At 41.4% G+C, this 21,719-nt stretch overlaps 1 protein-coding gene across 4 annotated transcripts in view; it reads left to right on the forward strand.

Annotated features, from left to right (window-relative positions):
* Nucleotides 1-21,719, forward strand: part of LOC116991521 (high affinity cAMP-specific and IBMX-insensitive 3',5'-cyclic phosphodiesterase 8B-like) — a 77,734-nt gene that overhangs the window by 35,087 nt on the left and 20,928 nt on the right. For 3 of the 4 annotated variants that reach the window (XR_004416811.1, XM_033050180.1, XM_033050179.1), the window contains 10 exons: nucleotides 229-307; nucleotides 1,946-2,086; nucleotides 4,121-4,209; nucleotides 4,864-4,909; nucleotides 4,997-5,045; nucleotides 6,402-6,476; nucleotides 11,452-11,522; nucleotides 11,813-11,977; nucleotides 14,326-14,368; nucleotides 17,420-17,549. Coding sequence is in view for 3 of the 4 variants with exons in the window: in XM_033050180.1 (XP_032906071.1) it covers nucleotides 229-307; nucleotides 1,946-2,086; nucleotides 4,121-4,209; nucleotides 4,864-4,909; nucleotides 4,997-5,045; nucleotides 6,402-6,476; nucleotides 11,452-11,522; nucleotides 11,813-11,977; nucleotides 14,326-14,368; nucleotides 17,420-17,549 (888 nt within the window). In the remaining variant the exon portion in view is untranslated. The remainder of the gene's footprint in view (nucleotides 1-228; nucleotides 308-1,945; nucleotides 2,087-4,120; nucleotides 4,210-4,863; nucleotides 4,910-4,996; nucleotides 5,046-6,401; nucleotides 6,477-11,451; nucleotides 11,523-11,812; nucleotides 11,978-14,325; nucleotides 14,369-17,419; nucleotides 17,550-21,719) is intronic. The other variant, XM_033050181.1, reaches the window with a different exon arrangement.

Genomic DNA, 21,719 nt, shown 5'->3' on the forward strand with positions numbered 1-21,719 from the left:
TCTTGCTCTTGAAAGTTGTGTTCTTCTTATCCGCGATTTTAGCAAGATCAAGAAAATATCCTGTTTTAGAAATACATCATATACAAGTAAAAATATTGAAAAATCTATTCACTGGTCCCCATTAGTTTCTTGCAGAGGTTCCACAAAACATGGATAATCTACATGATACTGTCTGATCTTATTAAAAATAATACATTCGCTCCCCCCATCTTTTTTTCTCTCTCTCAGGGCATCTAGTGCAATCTTCACAGCTTTGGACCAATGCCTAGAGTCAATAGAAATTACAAGCAACGATAATATTATTCAGGTCAGTTGCTAATTTAGTGCCTTTGGCGTATTCTTGCCCTTCTTTTTGGTAGCAACAGCATATATTCGCAAATTCCAATGATCAGTTTGCTCAGCTTTTGGACTTTAAATTCAAAATTGTACATAATTATTTGAAGATAATAGTAATTAATAACAAATATGTTAAATAGTGCAATTTAAACTAAATGCAGCCAGGCAGCACTTAACACTTCAGGTTCATGACTGAGTGGTCATCGGCCAAAATATCAACATTTGTTCTCATAATTGGAGTCTTCTGTTCGCTGACCATTGTCATCCTTCTGTCCGGGGTGTAATTCAAAAGGGTGATCATTTTTGTTTAAACATTTTAGAAATTTGGCTGCATTCTTCTCTGAATTGAAATTTGTAGTTTTAACCTTAAGTGGAAATTTTTTGAAATTCAGTAAAATAATCCAGTGCAGCTATAAAGGAGAGTTGCCTTATTGGTTGCATCCTTTAGATCAGATATTGACACCATATTGTGTTGGACTATCCCACTGAATTCGTCTGATCTTAAAGCACAGTAAAGGATTCCTTATTTGTGCTTTGGAGTGTTCCTTGTCAACAACAAAATAACATTGGATTGGACATTCATCTCTGCTTCTTGAGATGTAACAATAAACTTGTTTTAGACTTTGCTAGTGTAATGGTAATGACTTCATAGCAATTGTGTGTAAAATGCCTCCAGTAGTGTGCAGGTCATTTAATTAATTAAGTGCTTGTTAAACAATCTTGGCTTTAGCCTTGATTTTGTTTGTGGAGGAATGCCCGGACTGATTGCGTGACAAGACCGTTGTTGGGTGGGGTTTTGAAGATAATCTAGCTGTATGATTGACTTATTCCAAGCGCCTAGCCAGGTGATGCTTTGCATACATTTCTTTCTTGTTTTAATCACGTTGCTATGTTCATGTATTAGAATGCAAGTTCTCCCTGCAGTAAGACGCCAGTGGCAGCATTCGAATGACATGACAATCAACTTTGTAGGTGTTGCTGAGGCCAATGGCATTCATGCTTCTCAACCAATCTTAGTTTATCCAGTGATTCAGTACGAGGCACGGCCCCAATGCTACTGAATACAGACTGGATGTATCACATTACGTGATATTTGTTCTGGAAAGAAGCCAGAAATATTCTTCAGTTTATTCCCTCAGTTCTTGGCAAAAAATGGAAATGTTGGAAGATCTTTTATGGCCTAATGTGGGCATACAGATCCAAGGCGGGTAAAATACGTAGAAAGGAACTGTAGATGCTGGTTTATACTGAAGATAGACACAAAGTGCTGGAGTAAATCAGCGGGTCAGGCAACATCTCTGGGGGGGAAAAAAAGGATGGGTGTCGTTTTGGGTCAGGACCCTTCTTCAGACTTGCTCAATGCGGGTAAATTGAATTAGAGTAGATTGGCAGAAAGGTTGGCAATGAACATGGTGGGCCAAAGAACCTATACTATGCGACTGATTAATCTAGCCAGAATTTAAATTTTAAAGCTAGAGTCATGTTACTGAAGAAACGTCCATCCTTTAAAAATGGAGACCTGACCACCATGTGTTGAATGTAACTAACTATTATAGTCTACCTGTCTGATCTAAAAGTCCAGTGAGCCAACTTTGCTTGTGTTCTGCAGTACGTGAACCGCACATTTGAAGGACAGATGGGTTACCAGAGAGAGGAATTGATAGGAAAGGAGCTAACACAAGTGCCCACTAGCGATAAAAATAAAGCTGATATCCCAATTAAGATCGACAGCTATTGTGCAGAAGGAAAGGTAAGTGTGATGATGTGTCCAACTTGTGACCGTGGAAAATTGTTAGCATGGCAAGCCAATTATTGTTACTCCAGAAATGGACACAAAATGCTTGAGTAACTCAGCGGGTCGAGCAGCATCTCTGGAGAAAAGAAATAGGTGATGTTTCGGGTCGAGACCTTTCATCTGCCTGAGTGTCAAGGAGGGACTCCGGATATCTCTAGCACATTCGGATCCTTGAGCCTGGTTTTACTGAAGCTATCTGTCAGGGTGTCTGTGGTTACTGGTGATTGTATGACAAATGAAATATAACTCGACCAAGGTTATTAGTAATTTATTGAGAGTCAGTCTAATTGAGAGTTCAGAGGAAGTTTAAAAAAGTAAATAAAAGGGGTATTGCGGAAATGCTCAGTAAAATGAAATTCAAAAATCTTCTCAGTAAACAAATAGTGAAAAGACTGGAGATAATGTTGGGGGGAAAAGCTGAATTAAATGCAGTGTGTGCTATTTACAAAATGCGCTGCAGTTACTTGCCGAGATCACTCTGACAGCACCTCCTAAACTTGAGACTTCCACCACCAAGAAGAACAAGAGCATATACATGGGGATGCCTGCTGTTTTCCTTTAACGCACACCACCTTGATTGAGAAATATCTTGTGTTTCTTCATTATTTGCTGGCTCTCGATCCTAGAACCCCCCCAAATCCACAGCACTGTGGGTGTGCCAGAAGGACTGAGGTAGTTCATGAACATATGACCAGGCCCTGCTTGACCATGCCTATGCTGGTATAGTGTACATGGTTCTGATCATCACACCAGTAGGAAAGTTGCAACTGCGCAGAAAATTTACCAGGAAGTTGCCTGTGATGGACTTCTAGGAGGGTAGAGAGAATTTGTTTTCCCCCTTTGCAGAGATGTAAATATCCAGAGGTAAGGGGTGGGGAGATGGAAAGATTTGAGGATTTTTGTTTTCATCCACAGATTGATTGAAATATGGCACATACTGCCAGAGGGTGGGATGGAGGCAGGTACTCTTGCAGCATTTAAGCAGTTTTTTAGTTGAGCACTTGAAACACTATGGTGTAGAAAGCCATGGGTGGAGTGTGGAGAAAATTGGGTTAATCTAGTTAGTCTAGATGGCAAAGGGGCATTTCTTGCTGTGTGATGATGTCTCTGTATGTAAGGCAGTACCATTTCCTTGTTGGAAGTGGTGATAGGCAATACATCCTGTAATTGCCAACAATGCCCTGAGCCAGAAGAATAAATATAGCTACTGTGTGCGGAGGTGGGTAAATTACTAGACTAGAATACGACTGGTTTAACAATCCAGGGACACAAGTTCAGATCCAACTGTGACACCTCAGGAATTTAAATAATTTAGTCAATCATAATGTTGGTGGACGCAGAGCTCATAGATTGTAATAAATATTCATTCTTCATGACCTTTATGGGAGGAGGTCTGCCATTTAATTTTAATCCACCGTGGTCTGCGTATGGCTCCAAACCACATCAATGTGGTTGGCTCTTAAAAGTCCTCCTGAAATATCCTAGTAAGCCATCCATTAGAGGCAAGTAGGGTGGTGCAGTGACATTCACAAAATGAAAAATAAATTCCAGCAGTAGATCTTTTAATTAAGTTTGCTCCCGGGGTGTGGAGGGGTTTCAGGTTGACAGGAGGGAATGTTTTCTGAGGGCATTTTTCATAAATATATGACATCACAATGGGTCCGGTAAATGGATAGTAACTTCCCATCAACAGAATGATCAAGAACCAGAGGACTAGGATTAAAAGTGAACAACCTTTGGTGATTTTGAATGCAGTCAATTTGTGCATTCTAAAAGAAGCTGGATACATTTTTGAAAGGAAAAGTTGCAGCTTTATGGGGCAAGGCAGAATTGCTGAAGTCATTTAGCTGTTGTACTTCAGCATTGACAGCAGAATGTTTCACTTGTGTGAGGAATTCCCCTTGCATCAATGGCAGGAAAATGCACTTCACTGTTGTAACTGAATTCATAAATTCCTGGTTGACACTATCTCTGCTTGTGACTTTACAGCAATGGCAAGGAATGTACTATGGGAAAAAGAAAAATGGAGAATTAATTTGCCAAAATATGAAAATAACGCCTGTCATAGGACAGGGAGGGTGAGTGCAATGTGTTTGCTAACAGACATTTTATATTTGTTTTATTTAGGTTTCCATGGTGTATTGGAGACACGGGCGATGTTTAATTAACAGGCCTGGGGTGCATTGATGTTTCATTATCACGTGACCTCTGTTGGCCCGGGAAAACAGATAATCCTTGAAAGGTTCTGGCACCGAACGTGCTGGAAAATTGGTATTCAACCTGTACTCTGAGTTAAACCCGGGCAAACTGAAGGTTTGAGATATGATCCAGCGTAGCTGGTTAGAACTGACTGTAAACAGGGCACCTGCAAAGTATAGAAAAACTGAGTTGGTGCTTAACCCTGTGGGACTAACCCGAGTTAAAACCTGATCTGGATCAGATGGAATTAGTAGTTTATAATGGTTTCTGAAACTATCTCCTGATTCAGGTTTAGTCGTACAGCATTGGAAACGGGCCCTTTGGGCCAAGTCATCCATGCCCACCACGATGCCTATCTAAGCTAGTCCCAATTCCCTGCATTTCTAAAAATAGGAACCTGAGGTTTATTGTTGCTTAACCACAGAGCACAATCTCCCAGAGGCCAGTTGCTATGTGCTGAGCTGTGCTTATCATTTGAGATGTCTGCTACAGGAATTTGTAAATCTTCTAATTAGAACTTCTTTTCTTATTAGGAAAATTAGACACTATGTGTTTATTAAGATCCCATGTGGAAATAAGGTAGGTGTGTGAGATCTATGTATGCTTCCTTTTTCTTAGTTTTTTTTGCAACAATTTCCTTCATGTGATCGTTGTCTTCTTTTACAGACTGGGGAATCTGGATCTTCTGATCGATTTCAGCTTGAGCTTCCACCAGGTACTATGTTATTTAATTTCTTTCCCTCTGTGCTGTTACTTAGAATGATGTACCTGGTACAAAGGTCTTCATTAGAATAAAGAAACACGTTAATTGATGAAAGAGGATTGTTCTCTACTTTGGCTCAGTGCGAACTGTGGTACTTATTGCAAATGATTTGTTTCTTGCTATCTGGATATGTCTTTAGCTATTGCAAGATGGAAAGTGTGCTATTTAGTGGAGAGATGAGAGGATGTGATGCTGAAGTGGTTGAATGTTGCTGTATTTATCATTCCTCCCAGCTGTTATCCGATTATTGATAAAAGATGGATGAATTGTGAACTCCCAATCTACCTCCTTGCAGCCCTTGCACTTTCTTATTCCACCTTCCCTGTAGCTATAACACTATTCTGTTTCCTTTCTCTTTTTGCACCGCTTAAATACTTGTGCTTGGTTTGACTGTAGTCATGTATGGTATGATTTATCTCGTTCGCAAGAAAAATAGTTTTTAGTATCTCAGTACACTTGACTATAATATACCATTACCATTCAGATAAAGATAGAGCACTGTTTTGTACAGATCTCCAGCCAAGGTCTGAAATTGATCTAATCTGGAATTTATAGAGTTTAATAGAAGAAATAAAACTTTTATGGTGAATGTCCTGATTTGTGTATTGAAGGTCGTATACCTATGTTTTTTTTTTTAACATTGTCAAACTTATGCATTGTTCTTAAAATTTAATGTATACTAATTTCCTCTTTGCCAATTGTTCTTGAATCTGATTCCCTGTCTTTTCTGGCACTACTTTTTTAGAGAAAACATTGCCTTTCCTTTGGATCTTTGGTCAATTCCTTTCAGTCCTCTGGTTACTGACCCTCCTGCCACTGGAACCATATCTTCATTTCCTGTAACAAAGTTCCTTTATTGGTCACAAATGTTAATGAGAAGCAGCACATTGGCCGTGATCAAGAAGCACTAGAGAGTTAACATTTGTCTTTTATTAACTAGAGCTTTCCAATGCAGTGCCCAGTCTGAACTTAGTCTCTGTTCTGATCAATTTCCTTTTTAATCTTTTATCAAGTACACATGGCCAGAAGAATAATGGCTGACATTGATTAATGATTTGTTGATGGTATTTGGGGACTGTGGACAGCATCTTGGTGATGGTGCATACAAAGGGATGTGAGAGAATATTTAATGTGGTGTGTGGAAGATGGAGGCCAGCAGAAGAACTCCTTCCCACCCACGCTCCCATAAATAGCAGACACGTACGGATGTGTGACTATGTGTATGAAATGCATTTATTTAATATGCCATTCTGAAACGTTCATGTACTTGTCCCTGACAGGTTTAATAGTTCATTGCTTCTTTTATAGACTTGCTTACTTCCAAGTACAAAGGCAGAAAGAAAAGTTATGATGTTAGATCCAGCACATCACGAGGGAGTGATGGTATGTCACTTGCAACAAGGTTACAATAACCTCTGCTGTCCATTTATTGTGTTTGTGTGCTTGCCAGGGGAATGGATTATAAAAGTAGGGAAGTTTAGGTGGAATTTTGCAGAACACTGGTGAGACTGCACCTATAATACTGCATGGTATTGGTTTCTGTATTCAAGGAAGAATATATTTACATTGGAGACAATGCACAGACTGATTCTTGGGACGAATGTGTTGATATTTGAAGAAAGGTTGAAAAGTTTGAGCTTAAATTCATTGGAATGAGAGGTGATCTGAAGAAATGTCCCAACCCAAATGTCATCTTTTCATTTCCCTCCACAGATGCTGCCTGTCCTACAGCATGTTCCTCTAGCACTGTTTTTTGGTGTGGATTCTGAGGCTATATGGTATCTTTGGAACCAAGAAGCATAGTTTAATCATAATGGGTTGTCCACTTAAGATAGTGAGGAGGAAATTCTTCTGTCATGATCCTTGGGATTCTCTCCCTAGAGAGTCATGGAGGCAGTCATTGAATGTCTTCACAGTGAAGGATTGTAGACATATGGGTTGTAATGTGACAAGAGTGGGAGAAAGTGGTGTTTAAATTAGCCATGTTCTTAGTAAATGGTAGCGCAGGTGTGAGAGGTTAATTAACTTATTTCTGCTCTTGATTCTTATGAAAGTGTCAGCTAAATGACTAGTTTTGGACCTTGATGTATGAAACGGGTTTTAGTAGAAATTGTTTTCTGGTCTTGCTGAAATTACAATCCAAACACTCTGAATTCATTTACATGTGACGTCACCTGTGATTCCAGTTAGATTTTTGTTACTAAAGTCATACATTTTGGAGCACTTTTACCAGGCTGTATTCTCTGACTGGAGATTTTAGAAGTAAGGTTGTATTCTTGGGGCAAAGGGTTATCTCTTTAGGATCAGTGAGAAATTGCTTCAGAGAAAGTGTATCCTGGATGCTGTATTCACCACCTTGCTACCTATCCTGCTACCTTCATTTATCATATTTCCTTTATTTGCCCTCCCTATTGGCATTACCTGATCTACATTCCATTTTTGTTTCTGCACATTTGACCAGTTCATTGGTATCTTCCTGCAGTTTACCTTTCATCGTCATTGTCAACTGTACTGTTGCAGTTGTACTGCTGTCGCCCCCTCCATAGCACAGAAACTGCTCTCCTCAAAGTCCTCAAGGACCTCCTCACCTCTGCTGACACTGGTTCCCTCAACATCCTCATCCTCCTCGACCTGAGCGCAGCCTTCGATACAGTGAACCACAACATCCTGCTCACCAGACTCAAAGACCTCGGCATTGAAGGCTCTGCACTCAGCTGGCTCCGTTCCTACCTTTCCAACAGATCCCACTTCATCTCTCTCCACAACCACACCTCTGCTACAGCCACAGTCACTCAAGGCGTTCCCCAAGTCTCCGTACTCGGCCCTCTCCTCTTCATCATCTACATCCTCCCCCTTGGTCAGATACTCCGCCACTTCAACCTGGACTTCCACTGTTACGCCGATGACACCCAGATCTACCTCGGCACCAAATCCCCCCCACAACCCCCTCTCCCATATCAACTCCTGTTTGTCAGCTATAAAAACCTGGATGTAACATAACTTCCTCAAACTCAACAGCGATAAGACAGAATTCCTCCTCATAGGCTCCAAAGCCACACTCAGCAAAATCAATAACCCCACTCTCACCATCGACGGCACCACTGTCTCCCCATCTCCCCAGGCCCGCAACCTTGGCGTGATCTTTGATTCCACCCTCTCCCTTGAGCCTCACATCCGCCATGTCATTAAAACCTCCTTCTTTCATCTCCGCAACATCGCCAAACTCAGACCCTCTCTCACACCTCCTGCTGCTGAAAGACTCATCCATGCCTTCATCTCCTCCCGACTGGACTATTGCAACTCGCTTCTCCTTGGCATCAGCTCCACCTACATCAACCGACTCCAACTGGTCCAGAACGCAGCCGCCCGACATCACCCACACCAAATCCTGGCATCACATCACTCCAGTCCTCAAACAACTTCACTGGCTTCCCATCTCCCACCGGATCACCTACAAAATCCTGATCCTCACCTACAAAGCCCTCCACCATCTGGCCCCCCCCATATCTCACTGACCTTCTCTCCCCCTACCAACCCTCACGGTCCCTCAGATCCACATCAGCCGGTCTCCTCTCCATCCACAAGTCCAACCTCCGCAGTTTTGGGGACAGAGCCTTCTCCAGGGCAGCTCTCAGGCTCTGGAACTCCCTCCCCCAACTGATCCGCATTTCCATGTCCCTCACCATCTTCCAGTCCCGCCTCAAGACCCATCTCTTCACCTCTGCCTATCCTTAGCCCCACGTCCCCCTCCCTTTTTATCTGTGCATTAATTGCCTCATATTGTGTTTTGAATTGTATTCTGTCTTTACTTTGTGTACTAGTCATGTCTCTACTATTTATTTCAATCCCCTTACATGTTTTTCCTCTACCTGCTAAATTTTTGTACGGTGTCCTTGAGACTCTTGAAAGGCGCCCATAAATAAAATGTATTATTATTATTACTGTCAATATTGGTATCAGAAGCAAACTTCCTAATCATAGATCCTATATTTAGATCTAAATCATCGATGTGATGGAAAAACAACAGACCCATTGCAGAACTTCAATGCAAAAAGCTATGTTTACAAAAACGTCCCTTGACTTTTACCCTTTGCTTTCTCTCAGATACGCAATTATTAAACTATTTTCCTCTGGATTCTGTGGGTTTCTACTTTTCTATAATGTGAGCTTCTGTAAAACCCCTTACAAACTCTGCGAAGACCATGACATATTCTACCCTTTCTGAATCTCATTGCCTCTCTTAGTCTGAGACTTATTTTTCAAATTCTACCATCAGAGGAACATTCACATACTCTATGTTGCGCCCCATAAACATTTTCTAAGTTTCAGTTAGATGCTCTCTTTCTTCTAAACTCCGGGAGGTACAGGCCAAGACTAGTCGATCTCCCTTCGAATGACAAACCAGCCATCCCAGAGTCCATTCTCAACACGCTCAATCAATCTCCCTATATATCTTGCAGGCTGCAGATGGTCTCTCTAAAGTCCCATATATAACTGCATAGGAGCAGAATTAGGCTATTTGGCCCATCGATTCCATACTTATGCTTTTAAATTATGCAATTTGCCTTCCTAATTGCTTGATGATTTTAAACTCTGCCTCAGAATCTTTACCAATAGTTTCACTGCTGCCATTTCCTCATTGAAATCATTAGTTAAAGCGATTTTTTTTTTAGGTGCACACCCGTAGTATACAGACCTCTCCATAATGTTTGGGACAAAGATCCATCATTTATTTATTTGCCTCTGTACTTCACAATTTGAGATTTATAATAGAAAAAAACCACATGGTTAAAGTGCACATTGTCAGATTTTAATAAAGGCCATTTTTACACATTTTGGTTTCACCATGTAGAAATTACAGCAGTGTTTATACATAGTCCCACCATTTCAGGGCACCATAATGTTTGGGACACGGCAATGTCACGTAAATGAAAGTAGTCGTGTTTAGTATTTTGTTGCATATCCATTGCATGCAATGACTGCTTGAAGTCTGCGATTCATGGACGTCACCAGTTGCTGGGTGTCTTCTCTGGTAATGTTCTGCCAGGCCTGTATTGCAGCCATCTAAAGCTTACGCTTGTATTGGGGGCTGGTCCCCTTCAGTTTTCTCTTCACCATATAAAAGGCATGCTCAATTGGGTTCAGATCGGGTGATTGACTTGGCCACTCAAGAATTGACCATTTTTTAGCTTTAAAAAACAGCTTTGTTGCTTTAGCAGTATGTTTGGGATCACTGTCTTGCTGTAGAATGAATTGTCGGCCAATGAGTTGAGTCATTTGTTTGAACTTGAGCAGATCGGATGTGTCTATACACTTCAGAATATATTATGCTACTACTATCAGCAGTTGTATCATCAATGAAGATAAGTGAGCCAGTTCCTTCAGCAGCCATACATGCCCAGGGCATAACACCCCCACCGCCATGTTTCACAGATGAGGTGGTATGCTTTCGATCTTGGGCAGTTATTTCTCTCCACCATACTTTTGTCATCGCTCTGATATAAGTTATTTTTTGTCTCATCCCGTCCACAAGACCTTTTTACAGAACTGTGGTTGCTCTTTTAAGTACTTCTTGGCAAACTGTAAGCTGGCCATCCTGTTTTTGCGGCTAACCAGTGGTTTGCATCTCTGCAATTCTGTTCATGAAACCTTCTGCGGATAGTAGTCATTGACAAATCCACTCGACTTCTTCATTATAGAGAGAATTCTTCTGTCATCAGCTGTGGAGGTCTTCCTTGGCCTGCCAGTCCCTTTGCAATTAGTAAGCTCATCAGTGCTCTCTTTCGTCTTAATGATGTTCCAAACAGTTGATTTTGGTAAGCCTAAGGTTTGGCTGATGTTTCTAACAGTTTTATTCTTGTTTCTCAGTCTCATAATGGCTTCTTTGACATTAATTGACACAACTTTGTGTGTCCTCATGTTGATAAACAGCAATAAAAGTTTCCAAAGGCGATGGAAAGACTGGAGGAAAGACTAGGTGCTGAGAGCTCCCTTATTTATACCTGTATTAAGGAGGCATTTTAACACACCTAAGCCATTACAAACACCTGTGAAGCCATGTGTCCCAAACATTATGGAGCCCTGAAATTTCTACATGGTGAAACCAAAATGTATAAAAATACCCTTTAATTAAATCTGATAATGTGCACTTTAACCACATGTGATTTTTTTCTATTACAAATCCGAAATTGTGGAGTACAGAGGCAAATAAATAAATGATTGGTCTTTGTCTCAAACATTATGGAGGGCACTGTAGGTACTTTGGACTAATGCAAGCTGCAGTAAGTTCTTGGAAGATGCATTCTGCATAAATGTAACACATTTGGGTTTTATTTATATCTCTTTGTTCATTACACAGGTAGCTTCCATGGTAGGAGTTCCTCTATTGCTAGGATACATTCCATGTCCATTGAAGCACCAATTACCAAGGTAGAATTAACTAGAAGTCAGTCCTGATGTAATTCATGCATTATCCAAGTTATTTTAAAGTGATTATATTGTATTTAACTTTTCATAAAATGGTATGAAACTGATAATCAGTAGAATGGAATACATGACGTGTATGCCGATTGCAGCTTTGCGTTATTGGTGGTAATCTGCTTGCCTATAACTCGGGGAGGTGAGTTGCCAATAGCGTATTGGGTGCTGAATGTAAATAGCATATTAATTGGTTGAAATGCTTCCAAGGGGCTAATCAGTTTATTACACTTCATTTTTAGGTAATGAATATAATAAATGTGGCGCAAGAGAACAGCTCTGACGCAGTAGCTGCATCTTTAGATCGTGTGCTGGATATTCTCCAAACTCCAGAATTATACTCTCCACGGCTTGGACGCAATGAAGATGATCCACACACCAGTGATCTGGTCGATGGCCTGATGTCAGTAAGTTCAACTTGAACAATATTCTTTAGAAATATTTTACAAAATTCTATCGAATAAAATTAACTTTTCAGTGCTTTTGCTGGACTGGAAAAGACTGCAGATGCTGGAACCTTGAAGAAACACCACTTGAACCCTGGGTCGGGCAGCATTTGTGGAGGCAAGGTGTGTAAATTGACATTTTGGGTCAAGATCCTTCATTGTGACTGAGAGGGAAGAGGAAAGTTTGCTAGGATATAACAGTACGGTAAAGAGAGGGGCAGGTGAAGAATTTTGCATATTTCCTAGCTACAGACGAGGTACCAGAAGACTAGAGGATAGTCAATACTATTTCTCTATTTAAAAAGGGCAGAAGGGAGAGGCTGCTTCTAATACAGTTACAAAAGATTTTAAGATGCTGCTTAATCCGATTTACCAAGATCATTTCATGGCCCCTTTTTGCCCTCCTTTCTCTCCTATATTCTCTATAACTTCAAAGAACTCGTTCGATATCAATTCTCTGTACCCGACATAGGTTTCCTCCTTTTCCCTGATCAAACTCCAACAGTCATTATTACCAAGATTCTCTGATGAATGATACTTTCCCATCTAGCAGCTGTTCCCAATCTACTTCCACCAGGTCGTGTCTTAAACTATGAATATCCCCCTCCACAAGTTTAGGGCCCACCAAGTCGCTCACCATCTTGATTTGGAAATAATGCTCTGTTCCTTAATGTTGCTGGATCTAAATCCTGAATGGCACAGTGGCACTGGATTTAATCTTGACCTCTAATTCTCAGTGTGGAGTTTGCATGTTCTCCCTGAGACCGTGTGGGTTCTCCACATGCACCTGCTTCCAATCTCATCCCAAAGGTGTCATTTGTTGGGATAATTGCCTAAATTACCCTGATCTAAATGAATAGTAGATGAATTATGGTGTTAATGGGCATGTGAAAGTTCGATTAAAGAGTAATAGATGGGAGAATGATTGCTTTTGGAATTGGCATAGACTCTGGGCCTAATGATCTCTTGTGGTCAGGAAATATGGGAAGGACCTGGAGTGGTTTAAGATGGCTGCTCACGACCACGCCTACTCCACGATGTTTGGGGATCGGCGATAATTGCTCACCTTACAGTCACAGCTAGATTCTGTAAAATGAATAAGTAAATAAACAAAATATTGCAATTGGATTTGAAAACAAAAGTCTGGCTTGCTGTAACTAGAACCCAAGAGTCTCAACCTCTAAAAGGTGTCAGTCATGCAGGGCAGAGATGGGAAGATTTTGTTTCTCCTCTGAGGGTGATTAATTTTCTACACAAGAAGGCTGTGGAGGCAGAATTGCAGAATATCAAGCCAGATATCAGTTCTTAGTTACCAAAGAATATGGGATTACTGCAGGAAAGTGATACTGAAGTAAAAGGTTAGCTGTGATTGGGTACAAGTCAATAATGGCCTACTTCTATTTCATATAAGAATCTTGGGAGCCTCTGGCGAGCAGTGGGAGTGCATCCAAAGGAGTTATCCCTTAGTGTGTGGTCATCTCTGCTGAGCTGTGCTGGCAGTCTATTGATTTCTGTGAGCTCTCTGCTCTCATCTAGGACCATAAAGTTCTGTGCACAATTTTGAAAGCAGGAGCCTACTTGTGTGAGAGAGTAACTTAATTAGTCAGGCTTCCTGATTTTCACTGCTGTGTGATGGTTTTTGTTGCCCACCCAATAATCGGGATGGTGAACTCTGCACGATAGAATAATGTGTAATCATTCAACTTTCAGTAAGTATCAGAAGGCTTGAGGCTCTGCACCATCTTTACCAGTGATGCTGCTGATATAGGTGTAGGTAAGGGGAGGAATAAATGAAACAACATAGATGCTGCCTCAGTACAGGTTTAGTCTCTGACCAAATGTCGGTATACTTCTGAAACAAAATGGCTGACTCTTCAGCTTCTCTTTCACAAGGGTGAGAGCAGTGCATCACATCCCAGATCTGACACCACAAAATTTCCTTCTGAGTGCTGAGGAAGTACCATTTTGCATTGATCCATCTAACTTGAAATGGGGCTCCAGCCAAGCTTTCTGTGGTCTCGAGTTCTCAGATGTTGCAGTCTTCTCTGAGCTGCTTAATATTTTACCAAATGGGTGGAGAGATGTCGGCTATTTAGTGTTTCCATAATCTCTAGAAAACAAAGATGTGACAACTATGCTCGGGAATGAGCGCTGAACTTGTTGATCTGGGTACCCATACTGACTGTTGACTGTCACTTGTCAAATGCTGAAACCACATTCAACAGGAATGCAACATTTTTGAGGTCTCATGTACAAAATTATTGAGTGATGTCATGACCATTGTAACTTTCCTCTCTTGGTGCCTGTAGGGTAGCTTGCGGACACTAGGTGGAAGTATGAATGCCTTCAAAAGTAAGTTGGTCTAGTTTCATCTTTGTGAATTCCCTATTTGGTTTTGCAAGAGCTTTTCATTGCATTTATTACCAAGGGTCTATAGATATTAATTTGGATGGTTTTGCTGTGATCAGACATGTGCCGTCAGGGTGGGCAAGGTAGGCACTGCCTACCCTGACTAAAATAATAAAATGGTAATTATTAAATATAAATAGTAAAGGCATGGGAGAATAATGCCTACCTAAGAGATCGATCTCTTAGGTAGGCATAATTCTCCGTGCCTTTCATCCGCAGTGCATGTAACACGCAAAGGTCTGTGCACCTGATGTGCCGTCGACGCTGCTTCAAGCCGTCAATTTCCAGGGTACTGAAGGCAGCTGAAATTCTGCCTTTGCAGTACTGCGCATGCGCAGTGCAAGTTTCTTGGTGGGTTTTTCAAACATGGATTGCCATTATCTTAAGAGTATCTTAAGAAACAAAGAGAGAAGAATGGAGTTCGTGTACAAATGATGTGGTAAGTAAATTTCTTGGTGCTATATGTTTTTAAATACCATATTTCCCGGCAATGAAGACGCTATTTTTTTACCCAAAAATAAGGCACGAAAATTTACATGCGTCTTGGAAGCCGAAGTTGGAAGGTTGTTAGCCAAGAAAGATAGACTTGGCTAGCCCTCAGTACAGCAACATCAAGAACGATGTAGTTGTACTGAGGGATAGCCAAACCTATCCCCCATTGCTGGCAGCTGATGGGAAGCGGCTGTAAAAGGGCAGTGCCGCTGAGGAGGGGAGAGTTCCTTTCACAGCGTGTGGGCAGTCTGGCCAGGGGTAAAGTTGCGGGGAGGGCAGGAGCGTTGAGAAGGAGGGGGTCGGGGATCATGCCAACAACTCACTTGCCGCAATGCTCCCCGCATTGTGGCCGGGGGGTAGAAGTAGCTCGGCTGGCAGCGAGCAGCCACCGGGACCGCACAGCAGAACCGGCCACCACCTCAGCTCCTTCTGCTGGCCCCCGCTCACCTCTGGCAGTGCTCTAGTCTGAAAACCTCTCTCCTGCCGCTCGCCGGCCTCACTCATGTCAGCCGCTTCCCGCAAATTCTTAAATTCCGACAGCGCGATCAAGGGACCAATTGAGGTTACTCGGCTGTCGGAATTTAAGGATTTGCGGGAAGCGGCAGACAAGAGCGAAGCCGGCGAGCGGCAGGTGAGAGATGTTCAGACGGAGAGCACTGCCAGAGGTGAGCGGGCCGGCAGAAGGCGCTGAGGTGGCGTCCAGTTCTGCTGTCCGGTCCCGAAACCGCTCGCAACCACCCGAGATGCTCCCTCCCCGGTCACAATGCGGTGGCTCCGCACCCGGAGCGCAGCAGCAGTGGTGAGTGAGTTACTGGCATGATCCCCGACCCCCTCCTTCTCAACGCTCCTGCCCTCCCCACAATTATACCCCTGGCCAGACTCCCCACACGCTGTGAAGGGAACTCTCCCCCCCAATTGGTCCCTTGAACAATTATTGTCATTCAATAAGATCACAACTGATTCAACTTGTCCCGGTGTGCTCCCGTTTTTCCCACCATCTCTCCACCTGCTGTCACCCTCCACCCCGCACCCATTCAGTAATTCAGAATGAAGGAGATTTGGAAGCTTTGGGAAAATTGCTTTCTTTATTTTTATTTTTTTGAGCATGAGAAATTCTATGTCCCACCAGCCTTCTTTCAAAATTTAGCAACTCAAAATGAGGGTGCGTTTTCATTGCCGGGAAATACGGTACTTTATTAAGAGATTTGGCTTTTGAAGACTTTATAAAAGTCGACTGACAGCTTACGGAGAGAACAATCTGCGCATGCGCGGTTTAAGATTTTTTAAAAGCCGACTGACTGCCTACCCTGAGTAATTACTCACGGCATGTGCCTGGTTGTGATAAAGGGACAATGGGACAAGGAGTGTACCTTCTAGTCTGTTCCACTCTTGTTAAATTATGACTGATATATAATTTAACTCCATTTACCCACACTTACTCAGTGTCGCTGGATGTTTTGGCCCAACTTATAAATCGTGGTCATTAGAATTTTAATTGACCCATTGTCTGCAGGCTTTTGAGGTCATAAATTGCAAATTTCCACTACCTTATGTATGGCAAATGTCTTTGCATCTAAATGATGTAGCTAATTTAAAAAATGGGATTAGAGCAATGCTTCTTAATTTATCTTAATACTCAGTGAGATAAAGACCATCATTCCATTAATCTTTGATTATTTTTAACACAATAGCTTTTAATTGTTTGTCTATCTGGTCACCTAAGTCCCTGTGCATTTCGGGGGCTCTTCTCTCAGAACAGCTGGAAGCCATTTTGCTTCCTGAACGTATTCGTTATATCATGGTTGAGCTACATATTTAACTCTATCTAATTTCTTCCATTACAAAGAATAGGGTTTTGGTAAAGTTCTTAACTTGCTGGACTAGTCACTGTAGCGTGGAATATAATGTAAAGAAGTATGTTCAAATTCCATTTGATTTCTGAAGTAGGGTCTCGACCTGAAATGTCACACATTCCTTCTTTCCAGAGATGCTGCCTGTCCCGCTGAGTTACTCCAGCATTTTGTCCATCTTTGGTTTAAACCAGCATCTGCAGTTCCCTCATACACATATGATTTTGGTGTCTTTATTCCTAATTTGAATAACATTCACCATCAATAAAATATATTCATTTATTTTCCCTGAATCCAAATTGAAGTCCTTGCAGATTCAATATCAAACTCCCATCTCACGACTCCTTTGCACTGTCAATGTGCCTTGTAGCCTTTCTGCTTGATCTAAGCAACTTTGTACACTACCGAACCTGGCATGAGTCGTGTGAATGGAAAGAGGTGGAGTCAACATTTTATGTCAAAAGCCCTTTGCCAGTTCTGATGAGAGGTCTTTAACTTGAAGTGTCAACTCTTTCCATGCATGTGGCTGAGCCACTAGCATTTTCTGCTTTTACTTGGGGTCTATAAACTTGAGTGAACAACCTTGTTGCATGTAGAGTTACCTGTGATGTTCTTTAGTTTATCAATTATTTTGTGGTTTCTTTTCTCCCAGATGCAAGCAACACTCAGTTGCAAATTTCTACCTTGACCATTGATACCCCTGCAACGATAAGTGAATTGCTGGAAAATGAGGAGAATTGGGATTTTAATATATTTGAATTGGAGGCTGCGACACAAAAAAGGTAAAATTAAAAAATTGAGAATGATAAGCAGATCATGAGGCAGTGAGGGAGTTTTGATGTCAAACATTCACATCAAAACAATCCAAGATCTACATCTGCTTGGTATAAGTCCTGAAATGAAACAGTTTGACGATGGGAGGCAGAGGGTAGTGGCAGAAGATGGTTTTCGATGGACATTTGTAACCATTGGATTACCGCAGGTGGCTTGCCGGGACTCTTCTTTGTGATGTATTCATAACTTGCAATAAAAATGTAGGAGATGTAATTTGCAAGTTTACAGATGACACAAGAAATAGTGCTGTTGCGGATAATGGGGAAGGTTATCCAAGTCTACGGCACAATATAGATTGGTTGGTAAATTGGATAGAGCATGGCAGATGGAATTTAATCCTGACAAGTGCAATTTGATGAATTTTGGTTATCAAATAAGGATACGATTACAGTAAATGGCAGGTGTAGAACGGAGAGCACATAGTTTCCTAGAAGTGCTGACACAGGTAGAATGGTAGTGAAGAAGCAAATGGCGTGTTAATGGGCAGATGGAGCCAGATGGGGGAGAGAGGGGTGGCAATAGCAATGGTGGGAGTTGATAAACGAAGACAATAGAAGTCTGAAGGTTATTGAATCTGAGAAAAGAAGGTGGTGCATGGAACCAGATAAGGTGGACTAAAGAGAAATAGTTAGTAAATAGGCAGATAGAACCAGGTGGATGAATGGAAAGAAACTGGGGAAACAGGGATGTGGAAGAGGACTGGTTACATCAGGAGAAGAGAGAAAAGAATGAATGGGATGAATAAATACAGAGTGAATAAAAAGAGGAAATGTATAAAGACCCCCAGCGACTTTCAATCGTTAACCTTTTCCATTTGCTCACCATTTTGGGAAAACTAATAATTTCTGGAATTTCTCTTATTTTTTCATTGTATATTCTATCTGACAATGTTGCCCACTTTACCTAGCTTCTCTGTATCTCTTTGTGGTCCCTTTGAAACCTAATCACTACCTATATTCACACTTAGTTTGTTTTAAGACATTGAGCTTGAAAATGTTACACTTGATCCCCTGGATTAAATCATTTTAGGGTTTGTGAGCTGCTTGAGTACCATTATCTAGCATTCAATTCAACTTTATTGTCATTGCACAGATACAAGTATAGGTACAATGAAATGCAGTTTAGCGTCTGGCCAGTCATGGTGCAAGATAGGAATTAAAAAAAATACAGAACAAGCATACATTAGAGTAAGAAGAGTACTGGTTAACAATGTGGATGGAGAGACCAAAGATATCTAGCGACGGGACTCCGAGTTCAGCAATGTAAGTGTGTTGTTGAAAAAGCTGTTCCTCATCCTGCTAGTTCGAGACCTGAGGCTCCTGTACCACCTCCCTGATGGGATGAGGGCAAACAGTCCATGGTTAGGGTGAGAGGGGTCCTTGATGATCTTCCTGGCCCGTCTCAGACACCGTTTTCGGTGGAGGGTAGCATCTGGGAAAACTGGTTTATTCCTAATATTTGTTTTCTCTCTTAACCCTGGGAGGACAAGGAGTGTGTCAGGGAACTTCATGGACAAATCCAAGGATCCCTGAAACTGGCACCACAGATAATAAGGTGCTTGAGAAATCATGCAACTAACTTTATGACATTCTTGGTTCTTCTTGGTTCTTCTTGGTCCTCCAAAATATTCCAAATGGAATTTAAACTGAAGGGAGGGCTTAAGCATTGAATGTGAGAGTTGGGAGGTGATGGTACAACTTCATAAAGCATTTGGTTAGACCACAGCTGAGTATTGTGTGTAGCTCTGGCCACCCTCCCAACCTATCCAAGTCCTTCTGCAGAGGCCCAGATTTCTCTACATTACTTATCCCTCCACCTAGTTTCGTATCATCCACAAACTTGGCCACAAAGCCTTCAATTACCTCATCCAAATCATTAATATAGAACTTCATGGTTGTATCCAGCTTCCTCCCACATTCAGTCCATCAAGCGTACTCCGCCATTCAATCATGGCTGATCTATCTCCCTCCTAACTGCATTCTACTGCCTTCTCCCCATAACCTCTGACATCTGTTCATCTTCAAGATTTGCAGGTTCGTAGATTAATTGACAACATATCTTGCCCCTAGTGTGAGAATGCTGGCACCTTGAGGGATTTGATAGAAAATATGGGTAGCACTAAAATAGGATTTGTTTACTTAATAAGTCAAAAGTCCTTTTCAATGTTGCACAACTCTGACTGTACTTATCTAATTCCTTATTTATAACAATACCTCGTCTCCTTTAATTTTGTTTTCTATCTTTACTAAATGTCGATAAAGTTCTGTGTTAAGTTGCCCCCCAAATTGCTGTCAAATCTTACCCCTGACCTTAAACCAAGGCCTTCTCATTCTTGATTCCTAAACCATGGGAAAAAGATTTGTATCATGATTTTGTATGTTCACTCTCCTTTAAATTCTAGCAGATAAATCTAGCTTGCCCTATCTTTCCCTCATAAGACAATCACCTGTACCATATATTGATATAATGCATGGAGGTACAAGAATACTGGGATCTGAAGCCAAAAAAAAACACTGCTGGAGAAATTCAATGGATCAGGCAGCATCTGTGGAGAACAATTGACAGTTGGATCAGGAGCAAATTGTTAGTGATAGTGATAGCGATATTTATACGCAAGAACTTGAAGCGCTCAACCATCTCCAATTCAGCAGCATTGATACAGATTGGGGCATGTATGCCACCCTTATTCCTGATAGAAACACAGAAAATAGGTGCAGGAGGAGGCCATTCGGCCCTTCGAGGCAGCACCGCCATTAATTGTGATCATGGCTGATCGTTCCCAATCAATAACCCGTGCCTGCCTTCTCCCCATATCCCTTGATTCCACTAGCCCCTAGACCTCTATCTAACTGAAAACAGTTGATCTAAACATTTGATAACCATAGCAGCTGACATATTTGGACAAGGAAAGGCAAATGGAAACCTCGAATATTCATCAACTAAGGTAAGTATATAAACATTTCGAGAGGAGGATGGTAAAGGCCCTTTGAAGTTAATACTCAAACGTTCCATAGGTTGAGTAGCTTTGATCAATCTTCCTTCTTCAGGACGGAAGAACCTTGGTTCTAATTCAGTACAGATTCTACATGAAGCACACGTCATCTTCACATCTTCTGTAGAGAAAGGTACGTTTTTGGAACGAACATAGTGTAACAAACGAGTGATTCCAGGATGACACGGCCCATTGTGAAGATCAGTGAGTGAAGAAGAATGAACAGAGGCACAAAATGCTCTAGATAATGTATCCGGAGCAACATTATCCTTACCAGGGCGGTACTCAATTGAATAACTATATGCAGATAATTCAACCCTCCATTCATGAATTTTACTGTTTTTAAGCTTCGTTTGTTTCCGATTATCCACAATAAAAGCTGCTGAACGCTGATCTGTTATCAAAGTGAAGTGCTGGCAAGCAAGGAAATGACTCAATTTCCTCACTGCTTCAATAATTGCTGTAGCTTCCTTTTCGACGGGTGGGTGGTGCAATTCACTACCTTGGAGAGTACGAGACATGAAAGCCACTGGTCGTCATCCTTGATTTAATGTTGCTGATACTGCTAAATCAGAGGCATCACATTCAACAACAAAGGGGAGATCCTCATCGATGCCGTGTAATGTCGCAGATTCCAATTGTTTCTTTAAAGAAGTAAAGGCACCAATTGCTGTAGAGTCAAGGGGGAAGGATTTTGCTCTAATCAAAGGTTGAATTTTGTCAGAAAAATTTGGTATCCATTTAGCATAATATGCAAACATCCCAAGAACCCTTCGGAGAGAGTTTAATGTAGCTGGAACAGGTATCTCTTGGAGTGGGCGGAGTCTTTCTGGATCAGGCTTGATTATATCATTTCCAACCCAATAACCAAAAATATTAATTGATGACACTGATGTTATTGACTTAGCCTCATTTAATGTTAGATTTTTCGAATGTACAACATCTAAAAACCATTGTACATTTTCATCGTGTTCAGCTTGGTCTTTTCCTGCAATAGTTATATTATCAAGATAAGGGAAAGTATCTTTAAGGTTTTCCTGTTCAACAAGTTTGTCCATCTCTCTCTGAAAAACAGCCACACCATTAGTTACACCAAAAGGAACTCTGCAGTAGTGATATAATTTCC

The sequence above is a fragment of the Amblyraja radiata genome, chromosome 34 (genome assembly GCF_010909765.2).
Source record: "Amblyraja radiata isolate CabotCenter1 chromosome 34, sAmbRad1.1.pri, whole genome shotgun sequence".
NCBI lineage: Eukaryota > Metazoa > Chordata > Chondrichthyes > Rajiformes > Rajidae > Amblyraja > Amblyraja radiata.